Consider the following 24175-nt stretch of genomic DNA (forward strand, 5'->3'; position numbering starts at 1 on the left):
TTGATCATCCAGATCTGATCTCCATATTCTTCTTCCCCACTTTCTCCATATTCCATACTCATCAAAGAAGCATATGGTGAAAGGTTGCAACTCATTGCACCTTTCAATATTGTGAAGTTGGTTGATTAATCGGTGTTCTTCTCGTCCAGTTTATTTCAATAACCAAACAATTTTATTAGTTTTACAAACCGTAACTATCCATGATGATCAGACTTATCATCGCTATCTTCATTCGATAACTATAGTTATCATTAATCAGCATCCAATTTCGATTAAGTTGAGTCACATCCATAGCTTATTCAGAATGACTGTGTCACAATTTTTTAATCTTTGAAGTTTATCTGAAATGTCTATTTGTTCCGCTCAGTATCTATCTATCATTGCATCATCCAATACACGATACATATTAAATATGGCCCGTCCAAGCTAATATATCGCTAATTCATACATTGTTCATTCATATCCTCCAAGTCATCAAAACCAAATTAGCAATATCAGCAGTAATGTTGATCGCTGCCCTAACTCATATTTATTTATGATGGACTGCGAACAATCACATATTTAGGATCAACTATATATTTTATACTTTTTGTTTTCATTGTATTAACATATTATAGATTTAGAAGAATAGAACATTGTTTGTGTTCTTATTGATATCAATAACTTATGGTATCTCAATTGATATGATGATATTATGATAAAGACATACTAAACCATATCATTAACATGTTTGTCGAATAAAGTGTCTTTATATTTACAAATATTCATTAAAAATTATTTATATGTTTATTAACATAATATTTGTTTGAAATGTCATTTATTAACAAATTTATTGATTAGAATTATTTATTTATAATATTTTCATTTAAATCATTGATTAATATACAAAAGTAAATAAGGGATTCACAATATATTTATATTCAATCAATGCATTAAAAATATTTTTATAAATCAATTTTGGCTCATGACACTCTCTCGTATGTATTTGCAACCTTCCATTGGCTATCAAGATCATAGTGTGAAGGAATTTGGATCAAATATAATACCTTTTTTTATTTGTGTGCTTGATCTGCTGAATCTAATCTCACAAAGATCTCCTTGATGATATGACTGATTTTATTTCTTATGCAGATTTATACATGAAAAGGTGTTTGCCAACCTGTAAGTATAATTATATTTACTTTAATGTGAAATGCTTATATGTAATTTAGATCTTCGCAACTTGTAATAATACAGATTGAATTTATGTATGTTCCAAGTGCAGATCTGATTATATATTTATATAAATCTAGAGGGCACATCCCATGTAGAGACATGTCTCTACGTGGCCCAAGCCATGTAGGGACATGCCCCTACCTGGACATGCCCAATAACCCCTGCAGATATCGATACATAACAGCTTTGTTATTTATTATAAACGCCGGTTCAATACAGATCCTAAATGTTATGATAATCAGTGATAACAATGCAGAGATAAAATAACTCAATCTTGGAATACATACAATGACATATTACTATCATTAAATCGATAGTAGTTTCTGCATATTAATAGTGATCGTTAATTTCATCTTGTCTATTATGATCAATAATTATCAGTGGCTACTAACCATTAGATAGAAATTGCCTACTACAATATCAAAATATATACTAATCTAATGATTATTAATCAGTGATAATGTTTAATAGATAAATATATCAGTTGGATTAAACTAATCTGACCGAAGCTACAACATTAACACTCCCTCTTAGCTAGAAAGGATAGTTTGTATGATCAACACATTGTATTCTTGAGTTGTAAAAAAGGAATATCATCTCAGTATGACAGTATGGTTAAGGATAGCAACATAATCCATCATTTATATGTTACCTTACAGTTTCATCAAAGTATGGTTCATTCAAGAATATCAACAATAAGATATTCACCACACTTATATTTTCTTTGGTATTTGCATTGGCATCAAGTCTCATAATTCCTACCAACGAAAATATCTGCACATGGTATCTCCAATGATACTATGTCTCATAGTGTCCACCATGGCATATCAATAATATAACTTAGTTACATAAGAGAATGTACTTTATTGATCTCCATAGACATCATTCAAATGGCGTCCATCATGATAACAGGTTAAACTATTGTTAAGATTATCACCTTACAATAGTAACCACAATCAAACATCAATGAAAAATCACCACCTTTCATAATGTTTCCATATAATCATGTAGTATCTCACATGATAAAGAAAGAATATACACATAGATGCCTTTTAATTAAAACTTACCTCAGACTCAACCTCAGAAATTATAATTACATTTTAATCATACCAAGTTTTTCCACTTTTAATTAAGAGAGGGGCCTAGTTTGAATGTCAGCAAGCTTGCTCATTTGTGCTAAAATATCTCTGTTGTATAACATTTTTTTCCACCATATCCCTGATGTAATGGTAGGGGATCTCGATATGTTTTGGTTTGCTACGAAATACTAGATTCACTGAAAGTTTTATACAACTCTGATTATCACAATGTAGTGGGGTCCATGGATTGCCCAAACAATCCTACCAGTAGTTTCCTCAATCATACTGTTTCTCAAGCTCCCATGGATGCTGCAATGTACTCGGCTTCTATAGAACTCTGTACAAACGAAGATTTCTTTCTACTGAACCACGATATCATGGCAAATCCTAAGCTAAAACAACAACCTGAGGTACTTTTTCGATCAACAACACAACCAGCCCAATGTGAGTCAAAATATCCATGCAGACATATATCTACATTAACATATTTGAATCCTAGTCCAATAATTCTACCTAGATACCTCATGAAATGTTTTGCTGCTACAAGATGTATATTCTTAAGTTCACACATGAACTAATTAAGAGCATTTGTAGCATAGAAAATGTATGTCTTGGTATTCACCAAATACATCAAGGATCCGATTGTTTGTTGATAGAGAGTAGGATCGAGTAATTCTGGCTCAGATGTTGCATCTTTAAGTTTATGTAGATTGGTTTCCATGAGAGTAGACATAGGTTTGTTGTCCATCATTCCAAATCTGTTCAGAATATAAATAGTGTATTTACCTTGATTTACAATGATACAGTTTCTTCTTGCGATACTTCTAATCCTAGGAAGTAATGTAGGAGGCCTAGGTCCTTTATATTGAAATTAGAAGCAAGATCTTGTTTGCATTTCATGATGAATGATCTTCACCTGTGATTAGTAAATCGTCAACATAAAGAATTGGGATTGACATGTCATCATTTGTTACCATGAAATAGAGATTAGGATATGCTTTATTCTTGGAGAATGCCAACTTGGTGAGGTAACTATCTATTTTTTCATACCAAACTATAGGGGCTTGTTTGAGGTCATAGAGAGCCTTCTTCAATCTACTAACATGAGAAGTACTATCATGAATAATAAACCCTTCAGGTTGCTCTACTTCCTCTTCCATAATACCATTCATAAAAGCAGTCTTTACATCTATTTGATGTAACTTCCACCCTTTCGAGACAATGATAGCAATTATGGTCCTTATTGAAGTGTACCTAGTAACTAGGGCAAATGTTTCTTTGTAATCAATTCCTTCCTTTTAGGAGAAACCTCTAACAACAAATCTATCTTTGTGTTTTTCAATACTTCCATCTGCTGCATGATTAATTTTAAAAAGTTGTCATCAACAAAAATTACATAAGTACAAAAATCCCCTTAAGGAGGGTACTGCCATCGATCCACATAAATCAGTACAAATAAGTTCAAGTACACTCTTGGATTTGTGCTCACTACAATGAAAGGTCAATTTAGAGTTTTTACCTAAGGCACAATCCTTACATATTTCAACATGTTCTGGGTTTGATTTAGGTAATCTAGTAACAAATTTTTCTATAGACGGTAGGGCACAAAAGTGAAGATGTCCTAACCTTCTATGTCAAATTTCATTTGTAGTGGAAACATCATGGGTTAAGGCTTGGGTTTGAACATTATAAAATTTGTACAAACATCCATCATGAACTCCTATTGTGTATGCATTTGTGATGTTTGAGTTCTTAGGCTAACTAAGAAATTTCCCATCCAAGAAGGTGATTTGATACCCTTTGTCTTCAAGGGCTGAAATAGATACTAGATTTCTTTTGATGCCTGGTACAAAGCGCACTCCAGTTAATTGTAGAGAAACTCAAAATTTTAATTGAATTGTATAGGTTGCGATTCCTTTTACGGGGTATGTGGATTTGTCTCCAATAGTGACTTCTTCATTTGAATTTTCTTCAAGAACATCTTGTTGTTCTTTGAATCCGGTTAAGTAGCGGGATCCTACACTGTCAATGACCCAAGTATTTCTGCTGGTCCTTAGTTCGCTTGATAATGCTGAGAAGAATCATTCTTTCTGTATGCCTGACTTCTACTAATGAGGCTTGGCTCTCGAGCCTTTCCGGGCATTTATAGGGAGATGTCCATACTTGTCACATCTATAGCACTGTACCTTAGATATATCCTTCTTCTAACATTATCAGATTTCCAAAATCCATTAGTAAATATCGATTTGTTTTTGGATTCAATTGTGTGTGTTTTTAGCATCAACGTTTCGGATCACACTCTATGATCCATCATCAAGAAGAGAGAGACCAAGAATAATAATGATGGATCGCGGAGAGTAATCTGAAACGTTGATGGTAAAAACACACAATCGAATCCAGAAACAAATTGATGTCCTCCTTTCTTTTGAATGAATGTTTATTGTTGTCTTTTCTCCTTTTTGTTTAACGTTTCCTTCTCTTTCTTGTGTTAGTTTGGATCGGGCACTTATCCCTTGTATGAACGATTCCCAGGCTGGGGAAATCCATTGTTCAAGAGCCAACACTGTTAACTCTTTGTTGTCAATTACATGTCCAATTGTTGAAAACTGGTACATTAATTCAGTTATTCTTATAAAATAACAGTTTCACCCTTATGCATTTTTATATGGTGCAGCTGTTGCTTTAGTGCAAGAGCTCGACTGGTATTGTTTATCTCATACAAGTTTTCTAAGAAGGTAAGCATGGCATGAGCAGTGCCCAATTTTAACATAAAAAACAACTGTATGATCCTTCCCTGTGTCCACTAGGACCTCCATGGCTTTTATGTTATTCTTTTTCCATTAAATTTTCTCATTCTCATCATCCGGTATAGGTACAACATTTTCCACAAATGAATCTAATTCTTGTTCTCTAAGTGTCATCATTAATGTGAGTTTCCATGAGACGAAATTTGTGGCACCCTCAAGTCTATCTTCAAATCTAATTCTATTCACCATGATTGATAATTTTATTTTTGATGGTGTTTTTAGATTTTCTGTAGTTATATTTGAGCTTGGTATTATTTTTCGACTTAGCTCTGATACCATGTTAAGGAATTTAGATCAAATAAAATACTTTTTTTATTTGTATGTTTGATCTGCTGAATCCAATCCAAAGATCTCCTTGATGACATGACTGATTTAATTTCTTATGCAGATTTATACAGGTATATGTGGCTGCCAACCTGTAAGTATATTTTATATTTACTTTACTGTGAAATGCTTATATGTAATTCAGATTTCTGCAACTTGTAATAATACTGATTGAATGTATGTCCCAAGTGCAGATCCGATTATATATTTATATAAATCTAGAGGGCACGTCCCATGTAGAGAGATGTCTCTACGTGGCCCAAGCCACATAGGAACATGTCCCTACATTGACATGCCTGATAACTCCTGCAGCTACCAATTCATAACAGCTTTGTTATTTATCATAAACGTTGATTCAATACAGCGCCTAAACTCATAGTTTATGCCCATACTGTATTATGATAATCGGTGATAACAAAACAGAGCTAAAATAACTCAATCTTGGAATATATACAATGAGATTACTATCATTAAATCGATAGTAATTTCTGCATATTAATAATGATCATCAATTTCATCAGGTCGATTATGATCAATAATTATCATTGATTAATAACCTCAGTTACCAGGTTCTGCTGTTTAGGCCCGGGTCCTGGTACTGGTACAGTTTTGGTACTGGTTCTTATGGGGTACTTAATGGGTTCTTTGTGGGTCCTCCTGTAAAAGATCCACAAAGAGCTTGGGCACCCACAAAATACCAGAGGGCGGTAGGTTAGTCTATGCATGCATTTCTGATTTTTTCATCAGCATGCTCTTGTATCAGCTTTAGATAGTGTCATGCAACAGTTTGGTAATATTATTCAAGTCAAAATTGGTCTATGTAATGCATTCAGTTTATGACAGTAGTGAACAGCATTCTACTTCAATTCATTTGAAGGTCAGGGATTGATTTTTTTATTTGTAGATCTGATAAAATTACTGTTGATAGATTTGTAAAAGCCAGCCCATAGTTATGTTTATTGATCATGTTCAGATTGATGTCAATTTGTAATGCATGTAAGCTAAAACTATATGAGTAATGCAATTATTTATTTATAATTTTATTGGCCATTATGGATTTATGAGTATCACTCCTTTTTATATATGTAACTTCGATGATTGAACATATATACATACATATACAGACGAACCTAAATCCACAAGGGAGGGAAAAATTGTCGTACCCACGTACCCGAACCCCGTATCCGTACCAGAACCAGAATCCGAATCGGCAACTTAGTTAATAACCATTAGACAGAATTTGCCTATTATATATATATAATCTAAGGATTATTAATCAGCTGGATCAAACTAATCTGACTGAAGCTACAACATTAACACATAGAAGGATATTTTGCAAAGCGGTCGTTTGGAATATTATCCTTGCTGTCCAAGGTAGAAAGAAGTTGTCATTGATGTCAAAGGTAGAAAGAAGTTGACATAAATATATATATATATATATATATATATATAATCTAAGGATTATTAATCAATGATTATGTTTAACAGATAAATATATCAGCTGGATCAAACTAATCTGACTGAAGTTACAACATTAACACATAGAAGGATATTTTGCAAAGAGGTTGTTTGGAATATTATCCTTGCTGTCAAAGGTAGAAAGAAGTTGTCATTGATGTCAAAGGTACAAAAGATGAAGTTTGCTATCATAATTGTCAAAGAAAGAATAAGAAAATTGTTGGAAAGTTTGGCGAGAATGAATGAGCAAGTTTGTTTCATCATCATTGTCAGTAATTTCAGATGAGAGGTAAAAGTTATGAAGAATCTATGAATGGCATGGCTTGATCATATTCAAGATTACCTACAGCTGGTGATTAAAATAAACAAATATAACAATGCATTGATAAGTTAATAAAAGACTTCGCTATCAACCTACACATGACAGCAATATGTCTTGTTGCTCCATACTCCATAGTACAAGGCAGTTTATAAATGTGCAGTGATTCTTAAGAAATGAGGATTAATGTTAATAAAAGAAGTAATAAGAAACAATTAGAAAAAGACAGGAAGCAGCCATCTGTGTTGAAGTAATTGTTGACACAAAAGTTTGTACCCATCTATGAGATATGACCTTCAAGCAACCTTGTGGAACATGGAAACAACCTCCAAGTGCGGGACGTGTGCTTTGAGGCTGAATCTCCAATGCAGGTCGGCTTCTTTACAATCAGGATGCACCTAACTAAAACTTTGAGGGAAAAGGGATAGCATACAATTTAAATGCTTCCACTTCACAGCATATTACATTTAAGAACTTGGAAAGCAAGCACGCTATTAGTGCAAGTGGCACCTGAACTACTTGTGGTTCATCTGATGTTCCTACATCATCTAATGTCAATGATAATGATGGATGTTGATGATTCAAACTTCACAAAATCCATTTGATGATTAAAAAGTTAAATGTCTGATTGATGAAGCTTGAACTTGATATTATTATTGTTTTGATATTAACCTTGAGTTTTGAACAAAGAATATTTATCATCCATGCTTTGAAATTCAAATAATATTCAATTTTTTTTGTGGTTTTGTTGTTTATATGCTGCTATGTGATATTCTAATCTTAATGCATGCTTCCACGTCGCATCTATGTGTGTGAGAGAGAAGATTTTACAGAGTTTTTGTATTGATAAACCCGGACATTGAAAATAAATTTAGCCGAACCAGCAAACCGGATCCCTGAATCCCAACCTGAACCCAAACCAGTACCAGCAACATAGCTAAAAGACAAGCGTGAACTGTTCAATCCGACTGGCACTGCAATTACACAGCTTAGTTTTAAAGTCCTTACATCAATTGCAGTTCTCTTATAATATGCTTTGTTCATATAAATACCTTTTGTTAAAAAGAAATGCCTAGGCACTAGCTACCTCTTACATTTATACTTTTGTAGCCTCTAATGGAAAACATATACAATCCCTAGGGCATGAAGATGGTGGAAGAAACAAAACCCAGAATACAACCAAATTTTCCAAGAAAAGAAAAGAATCAAGTGACATAAATATCAATAGAGGTAACAGAGTTGAACGGTGTACAAAAAAACTGCTTCATTTTCTATTTAGCATTAGCTTTTATGCTTTGTATGTCAACTGGACGAATGTGACTCAAGCGGGATCATCTCTCCATAAACTGCATTTGTGGTTGATCTAGAATTGATATAATTTTACTCATCAAAATAAAAGAGAGATACAACCAACTTTAAGGAATTGTTGTAGAGCTAACCAACAGTGTCGAGTCCTCGAAGAACCAAATAGAAAACGCAAACCTGTACACAAAAATAATGAATTTAATATTAGGCAAAAACAATTGTAATGCACACTTTTATACAAAATAGTTTAAATCTTCCACACAACAATTTGTGAGACAAAAGAACAGAAAACAAAAAGACAATAAAGATAATTGGCACTAGACTCTAATCTATAATGCTTATCTAGTTCAATTCAATCTGTTCTATTACTTCAATGAAAGTACAATAAAACATCGATCTGCATATTATACAATTTATTAAAACTTTGCCCTTTACCCAATCATTCTAAATCTTGATTTGAAATGAGACTATAGGTGAACTTTAAGTCCCACATTCCATCACATAAAACTTAAATCTAAAACTATTGCAAACTCATTCAAGGGTGGAGTAAAAATGAAAGCAATTAGTATCTAGAAAGAAAGAAATGAATATTATCAATCTCCACAAGTGACCAAAGCAAATCAATGAAATTTTAATATACATCCGATTGCAATATGACTGAATAAAGTAGAAATTGAAAAGTTTAGGATCACTGCAAATGTAATATCACTGTTTGTGATGTCTTCCAAAGGCAGCGATCTCTCTTGTATTTATATTGTGGATGAGACAAGGGGAGAAATGTCCCTTCATGAGACATGTCTATTCATTAACACATATTATTTGAATATTTATGATTAGTATTAGACAATTGTTGAGTGTATATATATACACACCAATTGTCTAATGGTTACTAATCAAAATGATTAACTACTAATCCTTAACAATTTATCTCATGGTTAAATGAATTCGACTGAAGCTACAACATTAACACTCCCTCTTAGCTAGGGAGGATTGTTATAGAATTAACACACCTTGCCCTCAAATAATACAAAGAGAGATTTCATCTCAATATGATATTCTCGAAATGACATATTTCAGGATATCAACATATACCCACCATTTAGATATCATCAAATGATATCAAGAGTAATGGCATCAGAATATCAAGTAGCATAATATTCAACAAGTACTCCGAGTAGTGGCCTTTGAATATCAAGTTGCATGATATTCACCAAGTATTCAAAATGTTCATATTCGACAAGTACTCTAAGTAGTGGCCTTTGAATATCAAGTTGCATGATATTCACCAAATACTCAAAATGTTCATAAGGCATGTGCGCACGTATCACTCCATGATACTTACCATAGTAACATTATACTCATGGTTTGTTTAAGGATGTTAATCCACCATGACATATCTATACAATACAACTCATGGATATCTATGTGGCAATATATATCTCTTAGTTGATTGATTTACAAGATATAATCTATCATGATCTGCTTAGACACCAACCATATGATATCCATCATGATAGAAGGTTAGACTAGTGTAAGATCGTCACCTTACTATACTAACCACAAACAAACATCAATGTAAGATAATCACCTTCCACGATGTTTCCACAAAGTTATGTAGTAACTCACATGACATCCACCATTGTAATGTCCTTATTTTTAGTAGGTTCCTGTAGTTGGCTAGGTCAGTTCACCACCGCAACCCTCGTGAGCTGGCAATAGGATTTGAGGGTCTCAGTTATGTGGTTATAGGCTTTCTAGCAGCCTATGGTGTGTTTTGGCTCAATTTGAGGGACTTACTATTTATAGTAAGTCAAACTGTTGGTTCCAATGAGCTTAGTTGAGTTAGGGAGTTGTGTGATGCTCTCAATTTTTATTTCAAGTTTCCAATTTGGGCTCCAACAATCTTGGAGGGAGCGTCTATTTATAATAAGTCACCCTATCAAGTTCATTCATCGTCTTTCATCATCAGGATCACTTTCGTGTTATCAGATTTAGATTTTGATGCCTCTTTAATTATTTTTGCAAGACGAGTGATTTATTATTTTTATTCATCTAATACGTTGAGGTTGCTATTTTTGTTAGTGTTGTCGATTGGTCACCTTAGTATTATAGCTCGTTGAAACTAGGACAAAAAGTTTTAAATCGTGGGAACAAGAAACAATAGCCTTGCATGTCAAAATATTAAGTAATGGTGGAAAACGTCATTTTTGGAGCCAAAAGCAATTAATAAATTATCTTAATGGCACTTTATTATATTTTAGTGTTGTCTAGAGAAAGCTTCTTAAGTGAAGTTCTTTTGGGAAACTGGTGCCATTTGGAGATTATAAATATGAGGACATTTGATGAGAAAAGCATCTGATTATTTGATTATCTTATTTTGCTTTGTCTCTTTGTGACGTTTTTGAAGACTGATTATTTTGTGCCCTTGCTGAAGTATAAAGGTTTGTTCTTGAGGAGTTCATTGTAATTCACAACTGAGGTATTGTGAATTAGTTTTCTGAGAATTGTTCTCTATCTCCATTGCTATATACATTATGGTTGGGAGATACTATGGTGATGGGAATTTGGAACTTGGCGTCTTCTCATATTGTTGTTACTATTGCTGAGAAGCGATTGGGTGTTGGTTAATTTGGAGTTGGTTGAGCACCCATTTGTATTTGTTGCTAGGAGTTATTTTCTATCTGCACTTTAGGAGCAGCATTTTACATATTTGCAATTGCATTTGTTTTTTGGAGAATCGTTTCGTTGTTGCTAGACTTCATTTCAAAGGGTTTCAAGGCATGTATTAATTGTAAGTTCGTGCATTGTAACTTCTAATTTTTCTGTGTATTGTTGATTTAGATAATAGGGGATATTTTATCGACTAGATTGTTGGTATTTTGTGAAAATACTAAGTATCTAAGTTGATATTAAAATCTGGAATTTTCAGCTATATATTCCCTATGTAATATCCAAATACTTGAGTTGAAATTATTATTGTAATATCTTTTGTTTTGCTGCTATATTGTTGTATCGTAAATTGCAAAACCTCAAAAACAAAAAACAAAAAGAAATCATTTCTTTGGTACAGATTGTTTGAGAGCCAGCAGGGCTCATTACAGTGGTATCAAAGCTGCTTGTAAAGTGTATGACAAAATGTCAAACAACTGAATTATAAAAGAGTTTGGTGTTCGTTATGAAGTTATAACCGGTTGGGGTTATTACAACCATGAACATTTCCAAAGGGTGGAACAAAGGATTTCACCTCAAACTTCTCTCTCATAGAGAAGGATGCATTAAAGTACATCTCAGGTAATCAGTGATGCTAAGGCTTCCTCTTACTAAAGGCTCCAATCCATAACTCCAAGCTTGTCTTTAATAATGTACAAACTTCACTTTGGCAGAAGGCTTGGAGAAACTATTGGTTGTCAAAACTTCAAAGATAATGTACAGTCTCAGAAGTGGAAGACGCTCTTTATTCTGCTTGTTGCAGTTTCTATGGTTTAGCGCCAGCCTAATCTGTCGTTAAAAATATCATACGAGTATTTCACTTGTGTGCAAGATCAATCAATCGCCGTCATTTGGCGACTACTCTATATCTTCTCGGATCTTGTCTGATTCATATGTAAATTTAAGTATTGTAAAATTGTTGGATCTGAAAATAATATAATTTGGAGCCATTGGTCTTGGCAACCGCCAATTTGGTGTTCATACGGTCTGGAATTCTATAGTTGTGCTATAAGAAGTGTTTGTGGTTCATCATCAATTTATCACTAATTCACCCACGCACCATAGCAGATCATTGAAAGATTCTAAGTGTTCAAAGCTTGGGAAGTAATTAGTAACACTCTGCATGGTACCATACAATGCCACACTACTTGGTACCATACAACGCCACACTGCCTAAGGGAGTCACCAAGTCCTCATCATTGTACTACATAGTCAATATCATGCGACCTATAGACACCATACGGCGCTTCCATCAAATTCTTGTACGCCCAAGATATTGATCATCGTACAACTTCCAAGTAGCACGTACGGACCTGACCGTACAATCACTACAAGTGCTCAATTACAGCATGGACATCCCATCATCAATCAAACAAGAAAGACTATCGTACGGCCAAGATTACAAGGATCTATAGCTACCATACAATAGACATTCAGCTCACCACATGGACACTCGAAGCCATTGTATGGGTATGTTAATGTTTTGTAGCTTCTGTAGGATAAAACTTATTGAAGATATAAATATGTATGTATGTATGTTAACATCACATTCTTAATCATAATAAACAAATGTTATTGATAACTATTGAGAGTTGAAGAGACATGCCTCTTAAATGTCATATACATATGCATTGAGAATTTAATTTAGAACACAGAAAATACAACGGTGTTAGTACATTTACATCCTTCATGAAAATCCAACATGGTATCAATACAAAGTCTCAAAGGAGGATATCAACAGTATTGAAGGTTGGAATGATTGGAAGCATAGAGGCAACACTTTAATTGATTGACAAAAAGCCTTGAAGAATTTACCATCTTAAAGAATCAAATTAAATGATTGCACCGCATGCACAAGATGGATTTGTTGAAATTTCTTTACTAAATTTCAATCAACTATAAGCGGCTATAGTAAGAACCGACTTCACAGTCATAATCACCAACCAACCCTTATCAGCAAATTTCTACAAAGTCATGTGTGGGAGTTGTGCTGATAGATATCGAAAAGAAATGCTTATCGATGACCACAAATTCACACTCTGTCACTATGCTTGTTGTACTTAGAAGAACAATCATACACTTGAAGACAGATGGAGCAAGTTACCCGAAAACAGAAAGCTTGTTATTCACTTAGCAATTCATAGGTCCCACCAAACTATTGTTGTTCTAGGGAGAACGGTACAAACCAATGAACAGGTGTTGATAGTGAAAAGTGAAGGGAGTTTTTTTATTGATGCAGATGTATTCGATGTTGACTCTACATTTGAACTCACTTGGAGATGTGAGAGCTTTGCAATCCACCGTTTGCAAACAATCCTTATCACACGATGGTCAATTTAATTATTATCACTGGTTGACAAATTATATATATCCCACAGAAGACTTGGAAATATTTATCACCACTTGAAATGATGTGTTCGATGTGTATGTTTAGAATACAAAATGTCATAAAGGATATCTATCTCAAACCATTTTATAAAATTCCTCATAGAGTGATGGTTGCATGGATATGTCGGGGAAATAAAACTATTTTTTTGAATTCCTTTGTGACTGGTGCCTGCACTTCTGTTGCATCATGTTGGAATTCCTCTTCATGACGTAAAATAGGTTTCAGCCAAACTTGCGGTAGTTAGATGTGATGTATCCAAGCCAGCATGTAGTGCATTGATATGTAGTCAAGATTTGGATGTGAATTTATGTCTAAAGAAATGAAAGGGAAGTGAGCAAGGACTGTGACTTAGACAATGGGCCCCACGCTAGAGTCCGTTGACAAATCAAATAAAGGTAACCATTTAAATTGAGGTATGAGATCCTTTATCCCTAGTAAATAATATGTTAAAATATGTCCTATGTGCTTAAAAATTCTATTATGTTAAAATATATATTGCGATGAATTTATATATAGGCATATGTGATCAAATATATCAATGGATATATGTCATTATAATATATCAATAGATATATAATATGTTTATGGAAATAAATTATTATAAACATATAATAAGTATAGAATCAAATCTGTAATATTCTTATAATTAATTATATTTTTATTACTATAAGAGCTATGTGCCTTGATCTTTTCCTCTGAGAATGTTCTTGTAGGAAAAAGAGGGAGTCTGACACTTCGTCATAGGTAAAATTGGATGAGGAGCTCAGAAGATTGATGTTCAAATGGAGTCTGGCACATCCATCTAAAGGAGTAGATAGAGGATATGTTTAAGTTGATCCTTGACGATCTTGATCATATCAAAATCAAAGGGAGTTTTAACTTCATGTAAACTATTGGTATCATTCATATGACAATGATTTAATGGGCCTACACCCTATGTACATTATGAGGAAGTGATGATTTCCAAATGATGTCACTTGTACTTGCATAAGTTATTGAAAGGTGACAATCTTACAATAACGTAATTTTCTATTATGATGGATAACTTACGATATCTATGCAGATCATGATAGATTATACTTTGCATGGTGGATGTTTATATGGTAAGCATTATGAGAATGTGTTTGTACATACCTTATAAACATTTTTTGAGTACACGGGGAATGTTATGCATATTGATATTCTGGAAGGCAATCACACAGAGTACTTGGTAAATATCACGCGTCTTGATGTTCTACAAGGCCATTACTCACAGAGCACTTAGTGAATATCATGCAACTTGATGTTCTAGAAGGCCATTACTCACTGTATTTGGTGAATATCTTGCATCTCAACATTTTGGAAGGTCATTACTGAAAGAGTATTTGGTGAATATAATTGATATTCTGGGAGGCCAATACTCATGATATCAAATGTGATATCAAACATTTTTTGAGTAATTGGTGAATATCATATATTCTGGGAGACCAATACTCATGATATCACATGTGATATCAAACCTTATTGAGTACTTGGTGAATATCATGTATTCTAGGAGACCAATAGTCTTGATATCAAATGTGATATCAAACTGATGGATATCTTCTGATAAAAGATATGCTTAATCTTGCTAACTTGATATTACTTTGAAGTAATACATGTGTTTATCCTCCCTAGCTAAGAGGGAGCGTTAATGTTTTGTAGCTTATGTCGGATAAGACTTATTGAAGATATATATATATATATATAGGTTATTATCATATTCTTAATCATGATAAACAAATGTTATTGATAACTAATGAGAGTTGAAGAGACATGTCTCTATGGAAACATGCCTCTTAAATGTCATATACATATGCATTGAGAATGTAATTTAGAACACACAAAAATTACAACTGTGTTAGTACATTTACATCCTCCATGAAAATTCAACAGGTATCAAAGCCTCATCAAATGTGTGGATAGAGGGAACTGACATTGCCAAACATAAGAGGTGCCTAGCATTGAACATACAATTGTAAATTTACTTACCAATAACTTCAATGTTGTAAACGAAACACTACAGTAGTATCAAAGCTAGTAATCTTGCTAGCCTGTTGGGTATTGGGTAATGCGCTAAGAAAGCTACAAAGAAGTCAAGAGAAGCTTCATGAGCGGATGGAAGAGATACTCAACCTGTTGACTAAAGCAAGTACAACGGGACTTTCATAACACTTCAATGCAAGGCCGTTGATGACAACATTCACTCTTGTGACCGAGTGACAAGAATCACAAACCCCCACTTTGGCTGAGTTGTTGAAGCAAATCAAGCATGATTGGGTGATTGGTGGATGGGAGAGGGACATATCTCTAAAAGATTACATAAAATAAAAAATGAAGTATCCTTTGTCTTAGCATGATATACTCTTCAACAATGTTCTGAAGCAGGAGATTGGCATGTGGCTACAGGAAGAAGCCATGTCCACAACTTCACCAAACCACGAGAAGGATATGGACAAGCAAAGGATTCTAACTACCCCTTCAGATGGAGAAATTGTGGATGACTCAAAGGAAAAGAAAGAGGTCGAGGAACAAGAAAAAATAGCATATCTGAAATAGGATGACAAACAAGTCAATGTTCAGGTAGACCCTCAGAATGTTGTGAGTGGGTGGAACAAGAGCAAGGTTGTAACTCTACAGGAGAGCATGGACAACAATCTGGAACCACATAAATCATGGGCTTAGAGCATGGGGCGAAGGTGTAGGCACTACGGACACTCATGTGCAAGTACAATTGGTACCATTGATTGATTTTGGAGTCTATCTTCCAATGGTGTTCAAGGCATCCATAACAAAAATATTTATGTATGAAGGGCCTCATAATTACAGCAAGGCCTACCTAAGCTATGAGCATGATGGCAAGAAGGACTACATTAATGTAATTCAAGATTGGCATCTTTGTTATCCTAGAGACTTAAGACACGACAATGTTCATATCGAAGTAGTGCAGTGAAAGTTTAATGACAATGTGATGGGAGATTTGATGCCATTTCACTAGTCTCATATGCACGTTTGGTTTGGGACCCTGGAGCTGATGGCTTTTCGTCTAATTATGGATTGCTTGAGGGCAAGCATTCTTTGGGCGGCGAGGATTTGACATGTTCCCAAATTTTAATGTAATAATTTAATTTAATTAATTAATTAATTGGTCCCAAAATTTAAATAATATAATAAAAAACCTTTAATTAATTATTTTAATTAATGAATATGGGGCCCAAATTAATAAATTTATTAAAAATTATTAATGTCGACCTGTTGTAAATCTTTAGACACTTCTTGGAGGCCTTTACAAGGAGATGGTTGCACATTGTAATTATCATGGACTGAATTGGATTTCTCTTTATATTTCCAGAGTCTAAAGACTGAGGAAATTGTGCACAATTTTGAAAGCGGAAAATCCTAACTATTCAATCTATTGAAGTTCCAGTGGTTCTATGCCACCCTATTCTATCATTGGAAATATCATACCAGTAATTCACTTGTGTGCAAGATGTCATTTGGTGACTGCTTCCTATCTTCTCGGATCTTGTCCGATGTATATGTAAATTGAAGTATTGTACTTTTTGGATCTGAAAATAATGTATTTTGGTGTTGTTGGTTTTGGAAACTACCAATTTGATGTTAATGCAGTTTGGAGTTCAATTGTCATGCTATGAGAAGTGTTTGTGGTTCGTCATCAATTTATCAATAATTCATTCACGGTCATTAAAACATTCTAAGTGTTAAGAGCCTAGGAAGTAATTAGTAACACTCTGCACAGTACCGTACAACACTGCACTGCCTAAGGGAGTTGCCATGTCCTAATTATCAATTGATGAGCTTAAGGGGCATTCTAATGAATGGTTCATAAGGCACAACATTTGGTGAAGGTTTTGCAAATGGGGTTGCAAGCTTTGGGTTTAACCATGGAGGAAACTCTGTAGTTGAGCACACTCAGGCTGGAGTAGTACTGGGATGGGTGACCTCCCGAGAAGTCCCGATGCTTCACCCCTGTGAGCATCACCTAGATCCAATGAGTGCTAAGTGTTCCATTTATTCTCATGAGAGATGGATTCATGTTGAATCAATACTCATGAAACATGGGTCAATGAGTTTGACTCAAAATCACACAGTTAAATCCTGATAGCAATATCACAATATTACCAATTGATGATTTATGGGTTGTCAGTGTGAATCTTGAAAATTAAAATGAAACGAGAAACCCTATTTAAAGCATTTCAAAGTGTCGATTTTTCAGCTAACTTTTGAAATTTCCAAATTTTTAAGTATGTTCGTAAGATTTTCATTTTTTCGCAACTCACAAGTTGTAATAAGAGATTTGTACAAAGATAAACTCTCTTAGCACATGCTTAAAGTGAGTATCAAACCACATTCTACTAGCTAGCCATATAACCATAGTTAAATAAGTTCTTGATATTTTTCAATATTTTTCCCTGTTCATGGCTTGCCATAAGATTTTCTTACAAAACTAAATGCTCTAGATGTAGATTGTTCAGGCAAGAGACAAAACACCTCTCATTTTTTTTATCTTACCATAAAACTCTGACAATATTTTCATAACATGTTTAAAGAAGAGCTTAACACTTGAAAATTTCCTGTTTTTCAATGCAGACTTGTTCACAATTGGTGTAAGTTTTATACAACCAAGTGCTATAACAATCTGTAGAAATACAACATTCAAATTAATCACCAATCCAAATTCACTCTATCAAAGAAGATGATGGTAAAAGGTAAAATGAAGTGAAACATATGATCTTGAATCATTCGGCCTTTTAGAAAGGCAAAATAGAAAGCAAGAAAATATTAGAGTTAATCTCTCTATTTTCATCTCTCTCTTCCATAGATTTACTTCTATTTCTAATGATCACTCTTCTTCTATGTTTCCATATTCTCTCTCCATTCAATATGGAAACTTTCTCATTCTCTCTTTAGGATGTTTCTATTTCTCTCTTTGTTCATTATAGAAACATTCTTTTGTATACTTGTATATGTAGATCATTTATGATCTCTATTTTATAAAGCATTCATTATTTTACCATAATAAGGTATCAAAGGCTGTTGTTTTCGAAAAAAAATAATTGCATTATTGAAATTTTTGAGTTAGTTTTTGAATTAGGTTTTTGAAAATCTTTAGTTTCTTCATGAAGTTTTTATATTTGTAAATTTTTTGAAAATCTTTACCTAGGTGTGTTCAATTTCTTATACAGGAATTTGTTTTTCTTTCTTCAAACCTGAGTAGGGTTTCTGGGTTTCATTTTGTGTTTGGTTTTTTCAGGCATTTTCAATGTGGTATTTCTGGGAGTTGTTTTCATGCATATTTTTTTCTTGGGTGTCATTGTTCTAAACGATATTTTCTGCAAAACAGTGGTGGTTGTGCACAAATTCTGCAAAATTATGGCCATAGTCTTTCATCTTAGCACGAACACCCTGCAACTATGTACAAAACAACCTACATTTTTCTATAACAACGGCCTTAATGAAAAACGACCTAGAGTTTTTTGTTTTCAAAATCCTGCAAACGTGTTATTTGGCTTGATTTGTTTTGCTCGCGCAGCTCCTAGGGTTTTGTTTTCTCTATATGCAGCCATTCTTCTTCAATTTTGAGCTTCCAATCAAAGAATCCACCATTTTTTTAAAGCAAACTGCAGTTTTTTTGGTTTCTCAAAAACGACTAGGGTTTTTTGTGAAACTCTTTGATCATTTGTCATCTTGAAAAAACTATTTGCAAATTCCTAATGGTTTTTTTACAGATTTCAATTGGGTCGGTCTCTTTTTTTTCTGGGTGCATCGTTTTTTGTGCCTCAATTTTTGAGCCAATGGATTCAAAATCTAATTTCAAATTCTTTCAAAAAAATTTGAGCTCTCGTTTGGGTGTCATTTCATTTTTTCGGGCCTTCCATTAACCTGCCTCGAAGTGTGTACCTTTTTAGATATTCATTTTTTTGCATTAAAAAAATGTGTGACTCTCACCAATCTTCTCTTAGAAGTCAATGATTCAACAGAAACTACAACACTTGGAAGCAAAGAATGATCACAATCTTCAAGTACCGTCACTTTGAGGCAATTGTTTTGGGTACGAAGACTCATCCCACCATAGTCGATGCTACTCAAGAGAAGTTTGATGAGTGTAATCATCATGAAGCGGTTATGCTCATTGAGCTTTCAATTACTGATGATCAGCTGCCTCAAGTACCATCCGGCAAGACAGTTGCAGAGATCTTAAAAATACTTAAGGATCTCCACAAGACATCAGCCAAAAGCAGAGCTTTCTTTCTAAAGAATCAACTATTCTCTATTATTATGCACGAGCACATGTCCTTATAGAAACATCTTCTAAAGATTAAGGACATTAGAGATCAGCTTGAAGCCATTGGCCGCACAATGGAAGAAGAGGATATGGTGATCATTCTAAGTCTACCACCATCCTATGAGCACTTTTTTTGAGATGCTCAACATTGCTGCAACTATTGTTGACCTCAAATTTCCAGATTTGAGCATCAAACTTCTGCAGCAGAACCCTTGGAAACAACAGTTTGGTGGCAATGCTCCTTCATCCTCCTTTGAACAAGCATTTTCAGCCCAATCCTTTCAAAAGGATAAAGGCCCATCTCGGTCATCTACTCAGTTTCAAAACAGCTCCAAGAAGAAGCAAATCCAGTGCAACTATTGCCACAAATCTTGTCATGTGATCCAAGAATGCAGGACTCACATTGCTTCTGAATAGTGGAAGCAAGGAGGGTCTTGGCCACAGCCCAATATTGTAGAACATGCAAAGCTCACTGATCAGCCCAAGTCTTCCTTTTACGCCTTTTGAGAATTCTCCTACAATTGTTTTTGTTTTTTGTTTTGAAGTTAGATTGACCATTACGGGAGGGTATTAGAGCTAAATTTCTCTGTTTTTTGTTTCTCTCTCTTCCATAAATTTACTCTATTTCTAATGGCCACTCTTCTTCTATGTTTCCATATTCTCTCTCTGTTCAATATGGAAAGTTTATCTTCCTCTCTTCAAAATGTTTCTATTCCTCTCTCTTTGTTTGTAATAGAAACATTCTTCAGTACACTTGTATGTATAGACCATTTATGATCTCCGTTTGATAGCACATTCATTGTTTTATAATAGGAAAAAGTGTTACATTACTGGGTAACTGGGGGAAATTATCAATGCAAAACTAAGAACCAGCTTACACAGACATGCCAGTGGATGGAGATTCAAAAAACCTGTATTAAAGTGAAAGGCTCTTAGGACCAATCAGAACTATAGGCTCTAGCTCACACTGTTCAAGTTAGTGGCTAATTACAGTTAATTCTAGTGCCTAGGTTGGAACTGTCAAAAAGACTTGTATTCAAAGCTAAGTCATCCCTTAAAAAACACTATGCTTTTTATACACAGTGTTAAAATTTGTACTAAATGGATTTTTATTTTATGACCAAACAAGAGAAATTGAACCTTGCCAATCCACATACACAGTGAATACATTTGTCACATTACACAAAAATGTGTTACTTACAGCATTGCGCAGCTCCACTCCCAACTGCTGAATAACAAAGGCAAAGCTCCGAGAGACCTTGTGAAGCATTGTGTAACAGAATGCCAAGTCCGGATCTGAAGGAATTTGCTTACTGGCATGAGTAGCTGCAAACTTCATTTTCAGCAAAGCTGGCACATCCTCCGGGTGCTTTAATATGGCCCCAATGCTCGACATTTTTAGCCTAATTAACCACATTGCACAGATATTTACAATCATAACATAGTATCGCAAACCTTAAATCCAGCAAGCCATATAGTCAATATTCTAAATAAGCAATATAAACTTCTCAACATAAGTGCAGTTTTTCTTTTCAACTCAATGTTTCAATTAACATTATCAGATTTCCACAATCTATATTTTATGCAAATTTGTTTCTGAATTTGATTGTGCAAGTTTTTTTAGCATCAACGTTTCAGATCACACTCCGTGATCCATGATCCATCACTCAGTGATCAATGTTTCAAGCTAGCTACCTTCCTGAACTTCAGAGAAATTAATACAAATGAAGATATATCTTCTGATATTAAACATGACTCTTCTACAGTCGAAGCAGATTATTTTTAGCTTTTGGATACAACAGTGTTTTTACTTCTTTTTTTGCATTAGCATTTTAGATCACTGAGTGTGATCCAAAACATTGATGCACAGAAACAAACCCAGTTGAATCAAAAAGCTAAAAATCATATACCTTGTGATTCAAAACCTCAATGTAAAAATCTTTCAACATAGGATCTCCACTATAACTTCACTAATTGTAACTAACACATGCTGTCAAAATGAAGCTAACACAAGAAGCATTTTTAAATCTGTAATTAAATTTTAAAAACCGTAATGAACAAATTTTAAATACTAGCTGCAATAAATCAAAGTGTGGCAACAAAGATTGAAATCAAACACCAATAACTTTTTCCCACTTGTAATTAACTGTCTCTAGAAAAACTCTAATAAATAAATTTTCTTTTCAGGCAAAATAGTTCAAACTGATGCAGAAAAACTTAAACACCAAAACCATTATATCTATCCCCAATTAACTTTTAAAACTCTATACAGAAAGGAATTCTTTCTGGCCGTGACTAAATCAAAGTAAACAAAACAAAACAAATAAATGATGGAAAATTAGAAAGTCGACTTCAATAAACTCTATTAAACAAATAGAATTTTATTTTCTGCCACAGTAAAGCAAATCTCGACAAATAAATTGAAATCTGAGAACGAGGCGTTTTCTGTCTGTAACTCTAAGAACATATTAAAGATAGAACATTAAGACATTTTTTGCCGCAACAAATCAAACCGCTACAGTAAAAACTGAAGTTAGGACACACGGCATTTTTCCATATGTAATTAACATAAAAAATCTTAAATGCAAAAGTTTCTACGATACAATAGATCAATTAAGGCAGAAATATTGAATTCAGCGAAAGCGGCATTTCTCTCTGAAAAGGCTCATATAGATAATTACATTTTTTTCAGCGGCCATAAAAACGAATCGCTGCTGAAATTATTGAAGTAGGCTCAAGATAAACTTTCATATCTACAATTAACTCTCAAAATTTTAAAAATCCATGCAATAAAAACATTTTCCCAGCTACAACGAATCAAATCGCTGCAGAAAAGCTTGAGGCCAGCAGAATCCGAATTCCCCATCTGAAATTAAGTCTTTCGACTTAAAATAATTCCAACAAATAGACATTTTGTTTGCAGGAGAAAATCAAATCGTTGTACAAAAAGTTGAGTATACCATAAGCATATAAATTTAAGTCGAGACAATTCATTTACCACAACTAATCGAATCCGTAATTCAAAAGAAAAAGGAATTTAACTCAACATCACAAGCATTTACTCTATTTCGAATTAACTGCATACGCTCAAAATATCTAACAAATACAAAAAAATAAATCAGGCACAGTGAATCAAATCGTTTCATCAAAAATTTAAATTTACCAGAAAATCTTTGCACGACAACAACAAAATCCCGATCTACGGTGCTGTTAGAGCTATCGGTTGAACAAAAAGGGTTTTGCGCTTGAAATTTGCTGAGTAGCTGGAGCCCTAGAGGTCCTGGGTTCGATCCCCGCCCAGTCCGCTCTCTGAAAACGAAACAAAAAAATTGCGCTTCTCAGTACGGCCTGCACGTTTGATTACAAATTTAGTTTTTATTAATATTATTTTTTGCACTGCTGTAATCTAGTAATAATATAATAATTATATGTTGTTTTATTAAGGAAATTTCTTTTAATTTAATCAGGCATTTCCATGCTGGCAGTGATTACTATAGTTGTCCATATCTGACAATAAGAGTTGATTTTTCAGGTTTTGGTTTTGTTTTTGTTTTTTGTTTTTTTTTGTTTTTTTTTGACTCGTGACGTTTGGGTAGCCCTTCTAGACGAGTCATACCCACGTAACATTTTTAATTCTTTATTTTCTAGAATATAAATGTCTTTTTATAGTTTGGATATATATATAGAGAGAGAGAGAGAGTTGAAAGGTGATAGGAGAAGTGACATTTTCAAGTTAAAAATTAGTCTTAACTAATAAATTTGAAGAGATAAGAGACATTATTGTTAATGGTCAAGAGTTAAGTAATGTTTGGGTTAGTAAGAAATGACTCTTAAGTTGATTTGACTTCATATTTTCATTTTCTTGTTTAGCAAGGCATCAGATTTGCAAATAGGAGAAATGATAAAAGCAAGATGATCATGTTCAAAAGGTCTTACAATCACGAGGCTTGAAAGGGGTTGAAGGCAAATGAGTTAGTTTAAACCAACCCAAGATAGTTTGGTCCCTAGCTCTTCTTGGAGGGGCTTGAAGCATGTGACTAAAAGTCATCTTTGTCATAGGCATTCTCACTAGACCCACATCCATCTCTACAAGGATGGGAACAATCTTTGTTGTAATACAATTAAATTACACTCTAGAAACCATACACAAGGATATCTTCCAATTTATCCAAAAGCACATGTAGACGTGCCACCTCAAGTGCAACTTTGGACTGCTTGTACATCTTGATGTAATCGTAATGATAT

General features: G+C 34.0%; 1 protein-coding gene across 1 annotated transcript in view; it reads right to left on the reverse strand.

Annotated features, from left to right (window-relative positions):
- Positions 1–23280, reverse strand: part of LOC149554664 (squalene synthase 1-like) — a 171697-nt gene extending 148417 nt beyond the window's left edge. The window contains exons 1-3 of the mRNA XM_089828724.1: positions 23094–23280; positions 21132–21333; positions 8642–8684 (exon numbers count right to left, since the gene is read on the reverse strand). Of these exons, the coding sequence (XP_089684850.1) occupies positions 8642–8684; positions 21132–21326 (238 nt within the window). The 5' untranslated portion in view covers positions 21327–21333; positions 23094–23280. The remainder of the gene's footprint in view (positions 1–8641; positions 8685–21131; positions 21334–23093) is intronic.
- Positions 23281–24175: the final 895 nt, after the last annotated feature.

This window comes from Cupressus sempervirens, chromosome 5, assembly GCF_028749045.1.
Source record: "Cupressus sempervirens isolate cs-2001-9-10 chromosome 5, ASM2874904v1, whole genome shotgun sequence".
In the NCBI taxonomy this organism is placed as follows: Eukaryota; Viridiplantae; Streptophyta; class Pinopsida; order Cupressales; family Cupressaceae; genus Cupressus; species Cupressus sempervirens.